Source organism: Coregonus lavaretus (genome assembly GCF_964263955.1).
Source record: "Coregonus lavaretus genome assembly, chromosome: 22".
Taxonomy (NCBI): Eukaryota; Metazoa; Chordata; class Actinopteri; order Salmoniformes; family Salmonidae; genus Coregonus; species Coregonus lavaretus.
The window spans coordinates 31,824,437-31,843,538 of NC_140009.1; the positions used below are offsets into that span (position 1 = coordinate 31,824,437).

The 19,102-nt window shown below is 45.0% G+C and overlaps 1 protein-coding gene across 5 annotated transcripts in view; it reads left to right on the forward strand.

Annotated features, from left to right (window-relative positions):
* LOC311149986 (pleckstrin homology domain-containing family G member 5-like) overlaps positions 1 to 19,102 on the forward strand; it is a gene marked incomplete at its 3' end in the record, with an annotated part of 81,188 nt that overhangs the window by 14,255 nt on the left and 47,831 nt on the right. For 4 of the 5 annotated variants that reach the window (XM_084187209.1, XM_084187211.1, XM_084187210.1 and 1 more), the window contains exon 2: positions 17,471 to 17,547. In XM_084187209.1, coding sequence (XP_084043335.1) covers positions 17,471 to 17,547 — 77 coding nt within the window. Of the gene's footprint in view, positions 1 to 6,420; positions 6,536 to 17,470; positions 17,548 to 19,102 lie in introns of those variants that run through there. The other variant, XM_084187212.1, reaches the window with a different exon arrangement.

Here is a 19,102-nt window from a genome sequence, read left to right on the forward strand (position 1 = left end):
ATATGAATAATAATTGTGTCCTTCAAACTTTGCTTTCATCAAAGAATCCTAAATTTGCAGCAATTACAGCCTTGCAGACCTTTGGCATTCTAGTTGTCAATTTGTTGAGGTAATCTGAAGAGAATTCACCCCATGCTTCCTGAAGCACCTCCCACAAGTTGGATTGGCTTCTACGGTCAAGCTGCTCCCACAACAGCTCAATAGGGTTTTAGATCGGGTGACTGTGCTGGCCACTCCATTATAGACAGAATACCAGTTGACTGCTTCTTCCCTAAATAGTTATTGCATAGTTTGGAGCTGTGCTTTGGGTCATTGTCCTGTTGTAGGAGGAAATTGGCTCCAATCAAGGGCTGTCCACAGGGTATGGCATGGCATTGCAAAATGGAGTGATAGCCTTCCTTCTTCAAGATCCCTTTTACCCTGTACAAATCTTCCACTTTACCACCACCAAAGCACCCCCAGACCTTCACATTGCCTCCACCATGCTTGACAGATGGCATCAAGCACTCCTCCAGCATCTTTTCATTTGGTCTGCGTCTCTTTTTAATCCGAACACCTCAAACTTTGATTCGTCTGTCCATAACACTTTTTTCCAATCTTCCTCTGTCCAGTGGAACCAAACCAAGATGGCGTAGCAGTGCGGTCGTGGTTTTATTCTGTGTCCTAGTGTAAATATCCAGTTTCTTGTTTTTTTTGTCTATTTTGTATATATTTCTCAATTTTACTTTTCATTCTTTAACTAAATATACTTTCCTGCAACCCGCCTCACTCAACGTGGAATGGATTCTATTATTTCTTTATAACTTTCATCAAGAACCTTAAGCTGAAACTAGTCTAGCTGTAACTGAATGGCTACTTGCTATTAGTCACCGTTAGCGTCTTCACCATTGTCCGTGGCCTACACTATCCACCAGCCAGCTCTAGCTCTAGCCTGGACAATTCGTCGGCCAGTCTGCACAGCGTGCTATCGACCCAGAGCATATCGGACTTTCTGCCGGAATCACTGGACCCTAGCGCCGGATCACCGCAACCAGCTAGCTGCAACCTGTTGTTGGCTAATTACCATTGCCCCATAGCAAGCACCAGTTAGCCTTGAGCTAGCCTCAGGCCCATCTCCCGGCTATCTACCGCTCTGTCAACGGGACGGGACCTCCTAGTGTTGACACTGAGCCCCGCCGATCCAACACGACTGGTTTGCCGACGAAATCGTCTGATGTGCTTTCAACAGGCTTCCCGTTGCGACAACCACGAAGATCCATCTGCTAGCCCCGGCCCGCTAGCACACGCAAACTACAACTGTGCTTCCTGCTAGCTGTGCTGAAGCACCAATTTGAACTGCTCTCGGACTCACATATTGCTGTTCACTGGACCTTATGATCACTCAGCTGATGCCTGTTGGACTGTTCCTTTACACGGTACCTTGTCCTGTTTATTCTGTTTAGCCTCAGCCCAAACTTTATCGCTATTACCAGTTGTTGTCTTAGCTCTCTCTAATAACACCTGTGATTGCTTTATGCCTCTCTCCCATGTCAATATGCCTTGCCTTTTGCTGTTTGGGTTAGTTGTTATTATACAATTTCACTGTAGAACCCCAAGTCCCTCTCAAACTGCCTCAAATAGTTCCTTTGTTCCACCCCCCATACACGCCGAGACCGGCTCAATCGGTGCCTCCAGTGATGCTTTCTCTTTCATTGTTACCCAACGCTTAGGTTTACCTCAACTGTACTCATATCCTTCCATATCCTTTTCTGTACATAATGCCCTGAATCTTTTCTACAACGCCCGGAAATCTGCCCCCTTTACTCTCTGTACCCAACGCACTAGAAGACCAGTTCTTAAAGCCTTTAGTCGTATCCTTATTCTACTCCTCCTCTGTTCCTCTGGTGATGTAGAGGCTAACCCAGGCCCTGCAGCCTCCAGTATCACTCCTACTCCCCAGGAGCTATCACTTGTTGACTTCTGTAACCGTAAAAGCCTTGGTTTTCTGCACGTAAATATCAGAAGCCTCCTTCCTAAGTTTGAGTTATTCACTGCGTTACCACACTCCACCAACCCTGATGTTCTAGCAGTGTCTGAATCCTGGCTTAGGAAGGCCACCAAAGATTCTGAAATTTCCATCCCCAACTATAACATTTTCCGTCTAGATAGAACTGCCAAAGGGGGTGGAGTTGCAATCTACTGTAGAGAGAGCCTGCAGAGCTCTATCATACTATCCAGTTCTGTTCCCAAACAGTTTGAGCTTCTACTTCTAAAAATCCACCTTTCCAGAAATAAATCTCTCACTGTTGCCGCTTGCTACAGACCCCCCTCAGCCCCCAGCTGTGCCCTGGACACCATATGTGAATTGATTGCCCCCCATCTATCCTCAGAGTTCGTAATGCTTGGTGACCTAAATTGGGATATGCTTAACACCCCGGCCATCCTACAATCTAAACTAGATGCCCTCAATCTCACACAAATTATCAACGAACCTACCAGGATAAACCCTAAATCCGTAAACATGGGTACCCTCATAGATATCATCCTGACTAACTTACCCTCTAAATACACCTCCGCTGTCTTCAACCAGGATCTCAGCGATCACTGCCTTATTGCCTGCGTCCGTAACGGGTCCGCGGTCAAACGACCACCCCTCATCACTGTCAAACGCTCCCTAAAACACTTCAGCGAGCAGGCCTTCCCAATTGACCTGGCTCAGGTATCCTGGATGGATATAGATCTCATTCCGTCAGTAGAGGATGCCTGGTTGTTCTTTAAAAGTAATTTCCTCTCAATCTTAAATAAACATGCCCCATTCAAAAAATACAGAACTAAGAACAGATATAGCTCCTGGTTCTCCTCAGACTTGACTGCCCTTGACCAACACAAAAACATCCTGTGGCGTACTGCATTAGCATCAAATAGCCCCCGCGATATGCAACTTTTCAGGGAAGTTAGGAACCAATATACACAAGCAGTTAACTTTTTCAAACAGAAATTTGCATCCTGTAGCACTAACTCCAAAAAGTTTTGGGACACTGTAAAGTCCATGGAGAATAAGAGCACTTCCTCCCAGCTGCCCACTGCACTGAGGCTAGAAAACACTATCACCACCGATAAATCTACAGCTGATGTTCTGAAAGAACTGCTAAATCTGGACCCCTACAAATCATCTGGGCTAGACAATCTGGACCCTTTCTTTCTAAAACTAGCCGCCGAAATTGTCGCAACCCCTATTACTAGCCTGTTCAACCTCTCTTTCGTAACGTCTGAGATCCCCAGAGATTGGAAATCTGCCGCGGTCATCCCCCTCTTCAAAGGGGGTGACACTCTAAATCCAAACTGTTACAGACCCATATCCATCCTGCCCCTCGAAAGTATTTGAAAGCCAAGTTAACAAACAGATCACCGACCATTTCGAATCCCACCGTACCTTCTCCGCTATGCAATCCAGTTTCCGAGCTGGTCATGGGTGCACCTCAGCCACGCTCAAGGTCCTAAACGATATTATAACCGCGATCGATAATATACAGTACTGTGCAGCCGTCTTCATCGACCTGGCCAAGGCTTTCGACTCTGTCAACCACCGCATTCTTATTGGCAGACTAAATAGCCTTGGTTTCTCAAATGACTGCCTCGCCTGGTTCACCAACTACTTCTCAGATAGAGTTCAATGTGTCAAATCGGAGGGCCTGTTGTCTGGACCTATGGCAGTCTCTATGGGGGTGCCACAGGGTTCAATTCTTGGGCCGACTCTTTTCTCCGTGTATATCAATGATGTCGCTCTTGCTGCTGGTGACTCTCAGATCCACCTCTACGCAGACGACACAGTGCCCTTCATTGGACACTGTGTTAACAAACCTCCAAACAAGCTTCAATGCCATACAACACTCCTTCAGTAGCCTCCAACTGCTCTTAAACACTAGTAAAACTAAATGCATGCTCTTCAACCGAACGCTGCTTACACCCGCCCACCCGACTAGAATCACTACTCTCGACGGGTCTGACCTAGAATATGTGAACAACTACAAATACCTAGGTGTCTGGTTAGACTGTAAACTCTCCTTCCAGACTCACATTAAGAATCTCCAATCCAAAGTTAAATCTAGAATCGGTTTCCTATTTCGCAACAAAGCCTCCTTCACTCATGCTGCCAAACATGCCCTCGTAAAACTGACTATCCTACCGATCCTTGACTTCGGCGATGTCATTTACAAAATAGCCTCCAACACTCTACTCAGCAAATTGGATGTAGTCTATCACAGTGCCATCCGTTTTGTCACCAAAGCCCCATATACTACCCACCACTGTGACCTGTACGCTCTTGTTGGCTGGTCCTCACTACATATTCGTCGCCAAACCCACTGGCTCCAGGCCATCTATAAATCACTGCTAGGCAAATCCCGCCTTATCTTAGCTCATTGGTCACCATAGCAACACCCACCCGTAGTATGCGCTCCAGCAGGTATATCTCACTGGTCATCCCCAAAGCCAACACCTCCTTTGGCCGCCATTCCTTCCAGTTCTCTGCTGACTGGAACAAATTGCAAACATCTCTGAAGCTGGAGACACTCATCTCCCTCACTAACTTTAAGCATCAGTTGTCAGAGCACCTTACCGATCACTGCACCTGTACACAGCCCATCTGAAATTAGCCAGCCCAACTACCTCATCCCTATATTGTTATTTATTTTGCTCATTTGTACCCCAGTATCTCTATTTGCACATCATCTCTTGCACATCTATCATTCCAGTGTTAATACTAATTGTAATTATTTTGCACTATAGCCTATTTATTGCCTTACCTCCATAACTTGCTACATTTGCACACACTGTATATATATTTTCTGTTGTATTTTTGACTTTATGTTTTGTTTTACCCCATATGTAACTCTGTGTTGTTGTTTTTATCGCACTGCTTTGCTTTATCTTGGCCAGGTCGCAGTTGTAAATGAGAACTTGTTCTCAACTGGCTTACCTGGTTAAATAAAGGTTAAAAAAAAAGAAAAAAAGTCTGTGTTCTTTTGCCCATCTTAATCTTTTCTTTTTATTGGCCAGTCTGAGATATGGCTTTTTCTTTGCAACTCTGCCTAGAAGGTCAGCATCCCGGAGTCGCCTCTTCACTGTTGACGTTGAGACTGGTGTTTTGCGGGTACTATTTAATGAAGCTGCCAGTTGAGGACCTGTGAGGCTTCTGTTTCCTAAACTAGACACTCTAATGTATTTGTCCTCTTGCTCAGTTGTGCCCCGGGGCCTCCCACTCCTCTTTCTATTCTGGTTAGAGCCAGTTTGCACTGTTCTGTGAAGGGAGTAGGACACAGCGTTGTACGAGATCTTCAGTTTCTTGGCAATTTCTCGCATGGAATTGCCTTTATTTCTCAGAACAAGAATAGACTGACGAGTTTCAGTTCTTTGTTTCTGGCCATTTTGATTCTGTAATCGAACCCACAATTGCTGATGCTCCAGATACTTAACTAGTCTCAAGAAGGCCAGTTTTATTGTAATCAGCACAACAGTTTTCAGCTGTGCTAACATAATTGCAAAAGGGTTTTCTAATGATGACTGATGGTTGCTGATAATGCAGGTCTGTGAGAGCCGGAATTCTTACTGGTTGGTAGGTGATCAAATACTTATGTCATGCAATACAATGCAAATTAATTACTTAAAAATCATACAATGTGATTTTCTGGATTTTTGATTCCGTCTCTCACAGTTGAAGTGTACCTATGATAAAAATTACAGACCTCTACATGCTTTGTAAGTAGGAAAACCTGCAAAATCGGCAGTGTATCAAGTACTTGTTCTCCCCACTGTATATCTTAGAAGTAAAGCCTTTCATTTCTGGTCAAACAGATGGATAAAGGGTCTTAGAAAACATCTAACAGAAAAAGTCTTAAGGTATTAGAAATGCATCAAAACATAATAATGTTGAAGTTTATACCTTTGACAACTAATATCAACATTTGTTTAATTCTGCAGAAATGATTTGCCTTCTGTAAGTTTAAGAAATATTGTCATTCTGTTACAAAAACCCCACTTCTTTAAGATATTTTCTAATTTCTCTCCCTCATGAGAAGGGAGGATAATGAAAGTCCACAGAAATAAGTAAAGGCTAAAATGGGAAATTATAGTAGTCACAAACCACACAGTTGGGTCACCTGCTACTGTCCTTCCTTCCACTGGCATACTGTTATGTTCAGCTCATAATGGACAACCCCTTCTTCTCTCCCCGTCCCCATCCCCGTCCCGCTCCCCATTTCTTTCTCTCTCTCTCTCTCTCTCTCTCTCTCTCTCTCTCTCTCTCTCTCTCTCTCTCTCTCTCTCTCTCTCTCTCTCTCTCTCTCTCTCTCTCTCTCTCTCTCTCTCTCTCTCTCTCTCTCTCTCTCTCTCTCTCTCTCTCTCTCTCTCTCTCTCTCTCTCTCTCTCTCTCTCTCTCTCCAGTTAATGTCACATCTCCCGACTCTTACTGAAACCTACCCATGAGCCCACCCTCTTTCCATTTACTGTAACCAGCATCCTCTACCATTGAGCATTGGACATCCATGGATGTTGAAAAGTATGTTTGACAAGTTTGGACAGCACAGTACAGTACACAGTTTTTTTGGGAAACTTGGTCACATTAGAAACGGAGGGAGATTTGACCATCGTTCTGTTTCGAAACTTTACATCCTGATCACTGTTCTTCAAGTAAATGTGTTTTTGTAAAATTTTCAGTGGAAATTGTTGAAATTAGTCCCCGTGCAAAGTTTGTTTAACTTTGCAGTCAATGGTTTTTGTTTGGCATACATAGACACATTAAAATATAAATATATAATGTGTCTGTGTCATTCTGTTAGCATTGAATTGCCCATTCCCATTTTAGTACACTTGTCAGCCAAAACATGACACCCACCCTGTATTCAAGAGCATGCTGTGTCTCATCTGATAGCAGGCACAACACAAACACCTCAGATTATGTAAAATAGGGTCTAAACTACAACGAATGCAAAAAAATTAAATAAAGGAAGTTTATGCGCTTTTAGATAATTTACGTTAAAAGTTTATAAATATTAATTTTTTATTAAACTATTTTCAAGAAATTAGAATATAGTTTGACAACCCTGTTTTTAAGATTTTAAATGATATAAAACTCAACCATTTATATTTTACATTGGTGTGTCATGGTGGGGAATGCAAAATAGGTCAACTTTGAGCACCTCTGTCTCCTAAATGTTTTGGCATTCGGGTCCAAAAAGTTACTTTCAGACCACTTCTACCATGGGCAAATGTGTACAGAAAGTCAAAAAGTGATTGAAATAAAATGGAATGACCCTATTAGCCTCATTTTAGATGGGCTGTTCTTCAGAGACCCAGACCTGTTACTGGGGGATCTGGGGTTTGAGTTACAGGTGACACAGTGACACAGCCTTTTACCCTCAGGGAGGTAGAGATACTCAACCTCTTTCAGTCAGATTGGACGTGCGTCATTTGATAGCAGAGACTAGGTTATTGGGTTTGACGATGCAGTTGTTTTCAGATTCTCTCATCAGAGTTGTAGTTTTGTGCCAGATCATTCTGATTGTCTATTAATTCATTAATGGAGCAATCCAAATTAATATGTGGTATAGGTCCTGTGCTGTGCTCAATCTGTCCAGCTGAGCATTTCGTCTTGTTTTAGTTTGGCCTGATTATGGGGGCACATAAAAACAGTTGTTTAATTACCACACTTTGGGTAATGCATTTCAAATGAGTCGATGGTCATGGTGACTATTAATTCTAAACCATCATCATTCTCCGCTGCTCTTGGAGAGAACCACACCCTGTTAAATTGGACCTGTGGCTTCCCTGCTCTTCAGAACCTAGTGGATAATTACAAGGGGCTAGCCTAAGGTCATACACATGGTGCTTCGTGAAGTTAGTAGATATTGGAGGTAATGTTTACCTCTGAGAGTGTCCCACTATAAACACACACACACCCGCCCAAATGACTGTTTATCAACATTAGAGCCCTCCTGACAATAACCGTATATTCAGTCTGAGAATGAGTGTTTTGATTTCTGTGAGGATTTCAGAAGGTAGACGCCATGCCGTTTCAATTAAAGGATTCTTCATATCAACAAGCTGAAGAAAGCAATACCAGTTGTTTGTCCCTCTTAACTGGTGGCTTAAAGATGGACTTTTAAATTGTATGTTTGATTGCAGTTCTCTCTGCGGGAATGAACACACACAGTCACACCCTTTTTTTGCGGCACATGAATAGCGGGGTAGCTGATGTATTGGTGTCTTTGATTGGGATGAATGTATTTTGAAAATATCTCAGTTTACAAATAGCTTGTCCTGTAAATGTTTGAGAGGATAAAAAAATGTTGGGGTGTTTGTGCGAAAGGGAGGGTTGCTCTCTATAGCATATCCAGTGGAAAGGGCTGCCTCGCCAGCCTGTGCCAAGGTCTGTTGCATTGTCTCTGAACGGCACAGCACATGCTCATTGACGTAGAAGCACAACAAAGACCAGGGTGCAAAGTTTTAATCTGTATCACTACTTCTGCGTGTGGAGTCAGTGGATGTGCTGCTGCTCTTTATGAGCAGAGTCCATAGAAGGCAGCACAGGCCTGTCTCTGCAAGCAGCAGTCTGAATGCTTTCTCCTGGACAGACAAGCTTCCCGTTTCTTAATGTATTGGAGTTCAGCACACTTTTTTTTTTTTTGTCGTAATGTTATTCTTAATACTAGATGTCAAAACATATTTTTGCCCCTGAAGGACGAAGCCATTGGATGTACTATATTTACTGTAGTTTGTGTCCAGATGCTCTGATAGGATAGGCCTCCCTTCAATTCCCTGGTGCTGCTCTTTGCAGCTGGCCTGGCTGGTGAAGAGTTAACCAGTCCCTCTATGATGGGCCACCTTTCTAAATATAACCCCAAACCTCCTCCAGATGGGCACGCACAAGCCCTTCGGCTCGACTGCACTCCCTCTGTCAACACTCTCACTCACACACTCCTTCTCCAGCACACACACACAGATACACTCCCCCAGTTATAGTTTTGTACCCGCATTCAATCAAACTCATTCCTCCTCAAGCTCCCCATTAATACTTCAAAGTTTACAGAGGAGATGATTCATATAGACTATATAGCTGGTAGTTAGTATGAGTGATTTCATTTTACTCCCCTGGACAAACTACTATTCAATATTGTGTGTCTCTCAACTACAAGACAACTGGATGGGCAATCTGATTGGATGTAATTTGCAGAATAATGACATGTCCCCTTCAAAAGACTGATATTTATTTAGAATAGGTTGTTGACCTGATTTGCGACATGATGAAAGGGATGGGAGACTACTCGTCTAAATGCCTCCTCTAGTAGTTCCTTTTGTTATGCTGCAGCAGGCACTAGTTCTCATGCTGTAGCCCATGACTGGTCTCATCATTAAATAGCAAGCAGCAGTGCGCTCAAAGCTGTTCCAGATGATTACCATATGTCTGCAAAGCCTGGAGCAGCAGAGCAGATCGGCTCCCATCCTACCCTCTAATTTCTCATCCCAAAATTGGACATTTGGGTCTTTGTGTGACATTGTCCCTCCCTTCCATGGCTAGCACAGTGCGTTCTCACAGTATTTCATTATATTTTCTTATTATAGATGTATACTAACAGTGAATCAACCTTTTGAGCGACGTTGAGAAAATGTTTTGTCAATAGATTTGATGACTTACTGGTGTGGTTTTAAACCATCCTCGATTTGCAGAGTGGAAATGTTCTATCTTCTGTCTGTGGCCTCTTACAAAAGGGCCTTGGTTATACTACATCTGTCTTCTCTCTCTGAGAAACAGTTCTCCAATGTCTCTGTATTGTACTACTGTACCTCCGCAGAAATAGCTGAACGTAGCCATCAGACTTGTTGCATTCATAAAAAAATAATAAATCTTTCCGGAGACAGAAAGAGCAAGGTTCTAGCCAGCCTAATTAATGCAGAAATATTTCAGGCTTTTACAGTTTGCGCAAAACATAAAGAAAGTTCTGCTCTCTGTGTAGGAGTATGTTTAAAAGAGATCTTTGTGTTGTCCAGTTAGAAAGCCATTGGCCCCAGACTGCCAATCCCAGCATGCATTGCAACTCACCTCTGTATGAATACATCGCTTGTCTGATGGAGTGGAATGGGTCGAATGCCCCCCTATCGTCCACACATCCTACACGGGCTATGACACTCAACAGCTTGTCGACTTGTCGCACAGGATACGTTTTTGAAAGTTGGGAAAACGTTATCATGGATGAAGGAAGGATGATGACAACATATTTATTACTAGGTTGCAGTAACAAAGTACTTTTACCTTGGGAAGATGGAACTGTGAGATTTTAGAAGTAATCAAGGCATGTTTTGACGTCCACAGTAAAGTCAGGAGCTCAAGCTAATGGCTTGGAAGGGGACGATGGAAGGGGACTTCTCTTTGTTTGGATGCTTATAACGCCTTAACCCCTGGAGGACTGAAGGAGCAACAGGAAGAGACAAGTTACCAAGACCATGGAAAATGTCTTTAGTTGATGGTTTTGGATTATGAGGATCTGATGTTAGGTTCTTCAAGGAGTTGGAACCGGAGCACAGTTGGAGTTGAGGGTTTAGACCAGTCTTCTTCTGCTGGGTTGGATCTTCAATACAGATCCTGGAGGGCATTGATAAAACAGGTGTCAGAGCTGTCTGTTTAATGTTAGTGATCTGAATAACAGACTGTTTCAAACCAAGACAGTGGTTTGGTTTCTTCAGAGAGCTAATTAAAACCCAGTTTAAAATGGAAATCTTGACTCATTTATGCCCAGTTGGACCTAAAGTGAGCAGCTCTGGCGCATGGCTTGGAGAGAAGGTTCAAAGCAAGTGTTTAGTGGTTGAGCTGGATGAGGTAATATAGCCTAGTTTTGCAGGTGCAGTTTTTGAATGAGGTTGAATGAGCTATTGGCAGAGTTGAAGAGTTTGACTACATTGGAGAGTTGGAGTCTGAAGATGGATTTAGAGATGTGTTTGATGTAGGGAAGATGTAGGTAGTTGTTGGTAAAATAATGCGTAATGTCGGTGTGGCATTAGGGTCAGTCGACTACAGTGATCGGGGACAGGATTTGAGGGTTGTTTAGGTAAGGTTGAGGAGTTAAGGTCCATAGTTAGGGTTGAGAGTGAGGGAGACTTGGGGGTTGGTCACCATGTTCCTGTATTGGAGGAAGAGGGGGGCGTATGAGCTGGAGACCCTCCCCTCCTACCTCACCGAGCACGTGGCAGAGCACTACTCCTGGTCTTCCTCTCTGGACGTCATCCATGACCTGTGCGGTAAGCGTTAGGATCTATCATTTACATTTTACATTTTAGTCATTTAGCAGACGCTCTTATCCAGAGCGATTTACAGTTAGTGAGTGCATACATTTTCATACTGGCCCCCCGTGGGAAACGAACCCACAACCCTGGCGTTGCAAGCGCAATGCTCTACCAACTGAGCTACAGGGGACATCCTATCAAACAGGATAAAAAGTACACACATCCAATATATTCAAGGGCTGGACCATTGACCTAGCTGATTGTGTGGTATATGAGGAATAACATGTTCGTTGCATGCTAACTTCCATTCACACTGAATGGCACTGGCAAGAGGAATTTGATTCCATTGTAAGATGATCATGGTAACTGACTCTACAAAGCCTAGCATTTGACATTTACCATGAGGCCTATGATGTTGTATAATTGATCTGAATCAGCCACATTGTCATATGACACTGACCGACTTGAAGAATGAAATGTAGCCCGTTTCTCTGCTAGCAGATGGCGATGCCATGCCATGTGGTTATACATCAGAGATCTGACCTCAGCATTTCAGCACCATCATGGAAAGCTTTTTTTCCCTATTGCTCTCTTCTTCCGTTCAGTCCGTGGAAAGCACTCGACACTCAGTGACCTGGCATAGAGAGCACCTCAAATGAGAGTAGCCGTGAAGGGAATGGGGATAGGAACAGCTGCTGCTGTGGAGATGAAATATTTACCACAAAAGAAGGAGTGAGTGCATACTGTCTGGTTCCGTTCCAAATGGCACCCTATTTGTTATATAGTGCACTACTTTTGACCAGGCTCTAGTCAAAAGTAGTGCACTATATAGGGAATAGGGTGCCATTTGGGACTGACACTAGGACAGCTGAATTGCGTTATTGTCGTTCTCCACTCAGTGCTTCTGCTTTTTGAAGCTTGAAGCAGCACAGGCTTTCTGCTTTCCTCCATCCACTGTCCTCTATGCCATTAGTGAAAGGGAAAAGGGATGTAATAACTTTGGGCTAGGGCTGGATACAGGAATGCTCTTATCCAATCGTCCCAGCCAGGCCAGCAGTTTCTTCTGCCTCCTCTGCTCTGTCTGCTGAGTCGCTGGGCAGCTTAAGGTGTCCGCAGAGCTGAGTAGGCCTTTGTGTTCTAGAAGAAGTGGAATGTCTGACTGCCACAGATAGAACAGAACGGCGGGTCTTTGATCCCCACCTAGTCCCACAGTCCCTGTAATTAAGCCTCAACTCAACTGCTACTGAAAAAATTTCTCAGCTAGGCTAGGGAACGGGTTGCCTTGGGCCGGGGGCCTAGGGGATTGCACTCTTTATACATAAAAAAAAAAGTCTCTACCTGGAACCAAAAATGGGTCTACTACAGGGTCACCCGAGGGACACTTTTTAAAATGATTTTAGGTTGCCCTTTTGTTTTCTAAGAGTGTGGGGCTGGGGCTGGAGGTATAGGACTGGGGGGCTTGGGCAGTCCTGTCCGTCTCCCCTTATCGCCTGGGCAGCAGAAGTACACACTACTGTAGCATTCCTTAGGCTATGATCAGGCCGCAGGCTCCAATAATGAAGGAACATACCTCTCGCTCTGTGCCATTTCATCCCATAGCACTTAAAGAAAATGCCCTGACACGGGATCAAATCACATTAAATAATCAACTGAAATGACCTATTGTTGTATGGTGCTGCTCAGTTAGACATTAAGGCCCTCAAACATTCTGCTTATGTAATGAATTATCCCCACATGACTCTCTTAAATATGGTTATAAGAGTATTATAAGCTGGTGCGCTAATACTCTTACTTTGGACAGAATTATGCTTTCAGTTTTGTGGCGTTTGGCACTTTGATTACGGGTCTTAGACTTCTCGGCTATGTCTCTTGCAACATTTGATTGAACTGAAAATGTTTTTCCCCTTTTCAGCTATGTTGTTGTACACTGTTGTCCAGACAGCCTGAATCTCACAGAAACAAATCAGTGAAATAAAATCTGTTCTATTGTTTTTCTCCATCCAAATAGTCATCTGCCCTCCACCGTCTGCCCATCTTCTGTTCTGAATAGTTTCCACTTGTTGTGCGCTGCTGGGGACTTCAGTAGTGGAGGAAGCACTGTGTTGCCATGTTTTAGATTTGTGTAATACCGTGTGTGTGTGCCACTACAGGGGTAAAACAACATCAACAGGATGGCTTTGTTCAGGCCCCACTGACTGCCACTAAATATGCTGCTACATTAATAACAGCTGGTCCGTGGTTTGTTCTACTGGAACAACAAGGCCCAGCCAGGCAGCCCAGGCCACCATTTCAGCTGAGTGTACAAGAGTACTTGCCTGGTCCCAGATCTGTTTGTGCGGTCTTGCCAACTCCTATGAAATTGGCAAGACAGCACAAACAAATTTGGACCAGGCTACAAGAGTGCCAGGGTTTCAATAATGGTGGTGGTCTAATTAACACAAATCTAATTTTATTTGTCACATGCGCCGAATTCAACAGGTGTAGACTGTGAAATGCTTACTTACGAACCCTTTCCCAACAATGTAGAATTAGCACAAAAAAAAGGAAATAGTAACACAATAAAATAACAATAACAAGACTATATACAAGGAGTACCAGTACCAGGACAATGTGCAGGGGTACGAGGTAATTGAGGTAATATGTACATGTAGGTAGGGGTAAAAGTGACTATGCAATCAGGATATATAATAAACAGAGTAGCAGCAGCGTATGTGAAGAGTGTGAAAGTGTGTCTTTGTGTGTGGCGTCATTGTGTGTGTGTGTGTGTGTGTGTGTGTGTGTGTGTGTGTGGGGGGGGGGGGTAGAGTCCAGTGAGTGTGTATAGAGCTGGTGCAAGAGAGTCAATGCAAATAAAAAGGGGGTCAGTGCAAATATCAGGGTAGCCATTTGATTAACTGTTCAGCAGTCTTATGGCTTGGGCGTAAAAGCTGTTCAGGAGACTTTTGGTCCCAGACTTGGTGCTCCGGTACCACTTGCCGTACGGTAGCATAGAGAACAGTCTATGACTGGGGTGGCTGGAGTCTTTGACAATTTTTAGGGCCTTCCTCAGACACCGCCTGGTATAGAGGTCCTGGATGGCAGGAAGCTTGGCCCCAGTGATGTACTGGGCCGTACGCCCTACCCTCTAGCGCCTTACGTTCGGATGCCAAGCAGTTGCCATACCAAGCGGTGATGCAGCCAGTTAAGATGCTCTCAATCGTGCAGCTGTATAACTATTTGAGGATCTGAGGGCCCATGCCAAATCTTTTCAGCCTCCTGAGTGGGAAGATTCATTGTCGTGCCCTCTTCACGACTGTGTTGGTGTGTTTGGATTATGATAGGTCTGTAGTGATGTGGACACTATGGAACTTGAAGCTCTCGACCCGCTCCACTAAAGCCCCGTTGATGTGAATGGAGGCATGCTCAGCCCTCCGTTTCCTGTAGTCCATGGTCAGCTTCTTTGTTTTGCTGATGCTGAAGGAGAGGTTGTTGTCCTGGAACCACACTGCCAGGTCTCTGACCTCCTCCCTATAGGCTGTTTCATCATCGTTAGTGATCAGGCCTACCACCATCATGTCGTCGGAAAACGTAATGATGGTGTTGGAGTCGTGCGCGGCCACACAGTCGTGGGTGAACAGGGAGTACAGGAGAGGACTTAGCACGTACCCTTGAGGGGCCCCAGTGTTGAGGGTCAGCGTGGCGGATGTGGTGTTGCCTACCCTCACCACCTGGGGGCGGCCTGTCAGGAAATCCCGGAATCACATATCCCACTCACATTTCCCATCCTAATCTTTGCCTCACACAGTGGTAGCGCTGAGAAAAGGTGTTTGTGATTTTATAGCAGATGCTCTTTAGTGTTAAGACACATCTTAACAATTTAATGTATTTGTAATGGGGCTTCTTGCTGGGACAATTTGGCCCTGATGCAGAGTTCCTTCCCAGTGCCTTCCAGCCTGCCTCCCACACTGACACTGAAATAAGCTCTGCTGACACATGCAGTGCAATACAGTGCAACACAACTCCGCCAGCCCCAGGCCTAGGAAACACCTTGTTCCCTGGCAGGGCAGCAGCTCACTGCTCAGCAGCTCTCCGTCTGCCATCTGTCTTTTGTCTTCTAGGAGACGGTCGACGACGGCCATTGCATAATAATTATCTTCCTGGCCTGGCCGTGGGTTATGTTAACAACAGCCCTCCCTCCATCCCCTTCAAATGAAAGAGGGGGAATAAACCTGAACAAACGGAGAATAGCTAAGCCTCAAACGCCCTATGTGCCACGGCAAAGCTCAGCAAATTGAACGCAGGACTGAGGCATTCTTAACATTCCTTATAAAAGCGTGCTTAAGGCTCGCAGCTAAACGTGCTCTTGGCTCTGCCTCTCTCTGCCTAAACATGGAGCTGTGCTGGTGAGGCTGTGAGGGTCTGAAGGAGAATGAGGTGATGTAATGTAAGGTTTATGGGTGAGTGAGGTAGAGGTAGTAGCCTGGTGGTCTAGTCTAAGTGCTTTATCCAATTCCTTTTGGCCATGATGTAGGCCTTTGGTTACAGCACACAGTATCGAACCAGGCTAGTGGGTCTTCAGCCAATTGTGGCCATGGTACAAAATATCAAGTTTTCATTATTACGGCCTTACACATCCCTTTCTATTTATTGGTGTATAAAGGTTGCTTGCTTGCCACTGAATGCTGTGTCTTTATATATTGATGTTATGTCTAAGACTTTAGGCCCTGGGAGCTGTAGAGAGGGCAAGGGAAAGGCTGTGCAGACTGAACGCTCTGCTGTCTCTTTCATGTGCATCAACTCATTGTCTGCTGTCACATGTGGGCTTGTGTTGAGTGTGTGTGTGTGTGTTTGTTTTTGGCTTAATCAGCAGTGCTGAGTTCAGGAATTCCTGTTCATCAGAGAGAGCGAGAGAGAAACACACAGGCGGAGAGGGGCAAATAGGCAGAGAGCGAGAAAGGGAAAAGTGGAGTGCGAGGGGATAAAGTGATCCAAAGCAGGATAGACAGTGTGAGCTGGAGAGACGAAGGGGAAGACCGAGGGCGGAAAGAAGAGAGTCCCATAGTAAGGCTATGGGATACAAAGGGATAGGCAGCTAGCTATATGAGAGACAGAATAACATGAACTTCACAGGTGAGAGAGTGTTGCTACAGGGTGCGCGATCAGAGATCCAGAAACAGACCCCTGGTCGGCCATTACCTGGAGCTTGGGTCACTTCTGTGGCTTGGTGCCTCTGCGGACCTCGTAGTGGGGCTTTTCCATTTCCTCTGCACTGGCAGAAAACGGTTCTGCAGTGCAAAACAACATTGTTGCCTCTAGGACTAGACAAGTGTCATAAAGACTTGTCATTTGAGGCAAAGTGCCCCTGAAGGGGAAAAAAGCTCAATAAAAGTGTGTGGCTCCCTGGGCAGTGTGCTGCCTGTATACCCAGAGGGAGTCATTAACAGAGGAGGTGCTGGCAGAAGGCCAGGGTGAGTGAGAGCACGTCTCGGCTTGCTCCCAGGCAGGGCAGGAGGGACAGACTCTGGGAGGGAGTACCCCTGCCCTGCTGCCTGTAGTGGAAGAGCAACAGGTGTGTTTTGGGGGGTTTTAGTAAGTTATATCGCAGCCCTTGATCCAGACCTGTTTCTTGGCTTGAGTGAGGTGGGTTTAAGACTTGTTTTGTCTCATTTAAGAAGGTTAATAGGTACTTTTGAGGTCCTCTCTCTGTAACTCTCGGTTTGTACATGAGCTTACTTTTGGACTCAGAACTGGGTATGTTTTAGTTCCTGGTTGCTTCTGTGGTTTTGTGATGGAATCACTTTGAGATTGAGATTTCGTCAGTCTGTGTGCTTCTTATTCAAAACAGTTTTTGGCTGGCACTAGCCACTCACCACTTGTCTTTATATTGATTGTAGTTTGCTAGATAGGATAATCGTCTTCGAGCCTGGAGCCTGTTGTTGAACATATTATATACACAAGATGGAGTATAAGAAAGAGAGAGAGACAGTCGTCATTGTGGACAGGTCTGCTATTCCAAGGTTCTTGGAAAGTTATTGCAGTACAGCTCGGTCATGTCTGGACACTTTTGGCAACAATGCCTATCTCTCTGTCTCTCAATTACACTCTTACACCCTATAAATAGGGCATTCTCAGGCCTTATGGGTTTACAATATGTTTTGACACATTTACTAGGTCTATTTGTTGTTGATCTTCTACAGAGGTGTGTGTTTCTGATGGTCTTTCCTCTGCTGTGTTCCAGACGAGAAGCCTGTTCAGGAGGAGGACTGGGTGGTGTGCCAGCATCCTGAGTGCCCTGACCGTCGACAGGCCTCGAAGGTAAGACTCGCATCCTGGGATGGGCCGGTCAGTCAGGGATTATCCGTTTGAACCTGAAGGCTCTTTAGCCCAAATCATGGTCCAATAAATCTACAGTGAGGAGAGATCAGTGTGTAACTTTATTTCATTTGGACAGAGCACTCAGGCTACATGAGGTCCAGCTTGACCCCATAAGACCCCTAAGTCATTTACCCCCCAGCCCCCCCTAGAGGTAGCCAGACTATTGAAGCTCTATGGTGAGGTCCTGCTACATACAACCTGATCAGAGGATTAGGGAGAGACTCCTTTTCTTCTGTTAGGTGTTAAAAGGGTGTGAGGTGTGAGGCAGTGTGTCTGGCCACTAGACTGTGAACGGAATTATTCCTTTGAAGCCGCTGCTTTCTGAAAACGGGACCATAGCCAGGCAGCCAGATGAACCAAAGCAGTGTCTGTCTCTGTCTGGTCGCTCGGCTCTCCCCCAAACGGTCCACTTCACTGGAGCCCTTTCTCTCTCTCTTTATCTGTAGAAGCTGTATTTCACCCTCAGTTTCTGTGACTGAGAGCAACCGGCCCTCCCTTTTCACTAAAAATGGAAATGATGGGACTGAAGTGAAAGAGGGGAAAATAATAGAGAGAGAATGGATGAAAAAGAGCACAAAGCTAGGGAATTAAGATGACACAGCACGGGGAAGGATAGTTATAGACAACAAGGCTAGTTATAGCAATTCACTATTGCAACAATGTATAAGAAAGTGAAGGCACAAGGAGAGCTGGAGAGATGAACCTGTAGTAGTCTAACCTGTCTCAGTCTCTCAGCCTCACTTCAGCTTCACACGTTATTAAGCAGATCCCTCCCTCCCCTCCTTCCCGTCCCTCCCCTCCCTCCCTCACTCCCTTCACTCCCATCCTCCCCTCCCTCCTCTCTATCCTTCCCCTCATTCCCTTCCTTCCCCTCCCTTCCCTCCCTCCCTCCCTCCCTCCCTCCCTCCCTCCCTCCCTCCCTCCCTCTCCTCCTTCCCTCATTCCCCTCCTACCCTCCTTCCCTCCCCTCTTCCCCTCCTCCCCTCATTCCTCTCCTTCCCCTCCTTCCCTAATGATAGAAACACTACAAGCACTCTTCTTCTCCTCACTCATGTTATAACAGGCAACAAGGATCTTCTACAGGCCTTTTAGGATTTTTTTTGTAAAAGTTGAGCAAGAGCCAGTTAATGTACACATTGGGTGAAGTGTCTACATCACGTGTCAAACTCAAGTCCCACGGGCCCATTCAATGCAAAACGTTTTTTATTATATTATAATGGACCTACATTATACAGTCTCTTCACTTTTTCCAGGTTACTAAGAATCACGTAAACGAAAGCTAGATAGTCAGGGAGCATCGAAAATTCCAAAAGCGATGGATAGAGGACAATTTTTTGCTAACTTTGGCGGTAAGGAAATATTTTAAAAAATCAGTGCGTCCCTCTGGACCTTGGCAAAGACCGAATGCGGCCCATGGCCAACATTTGTTTGACAACCCTGGTCTGCATCGTGTGTGTGTTGACCTGTGCACCAGGGGGAGGAGGACATTTGGGAC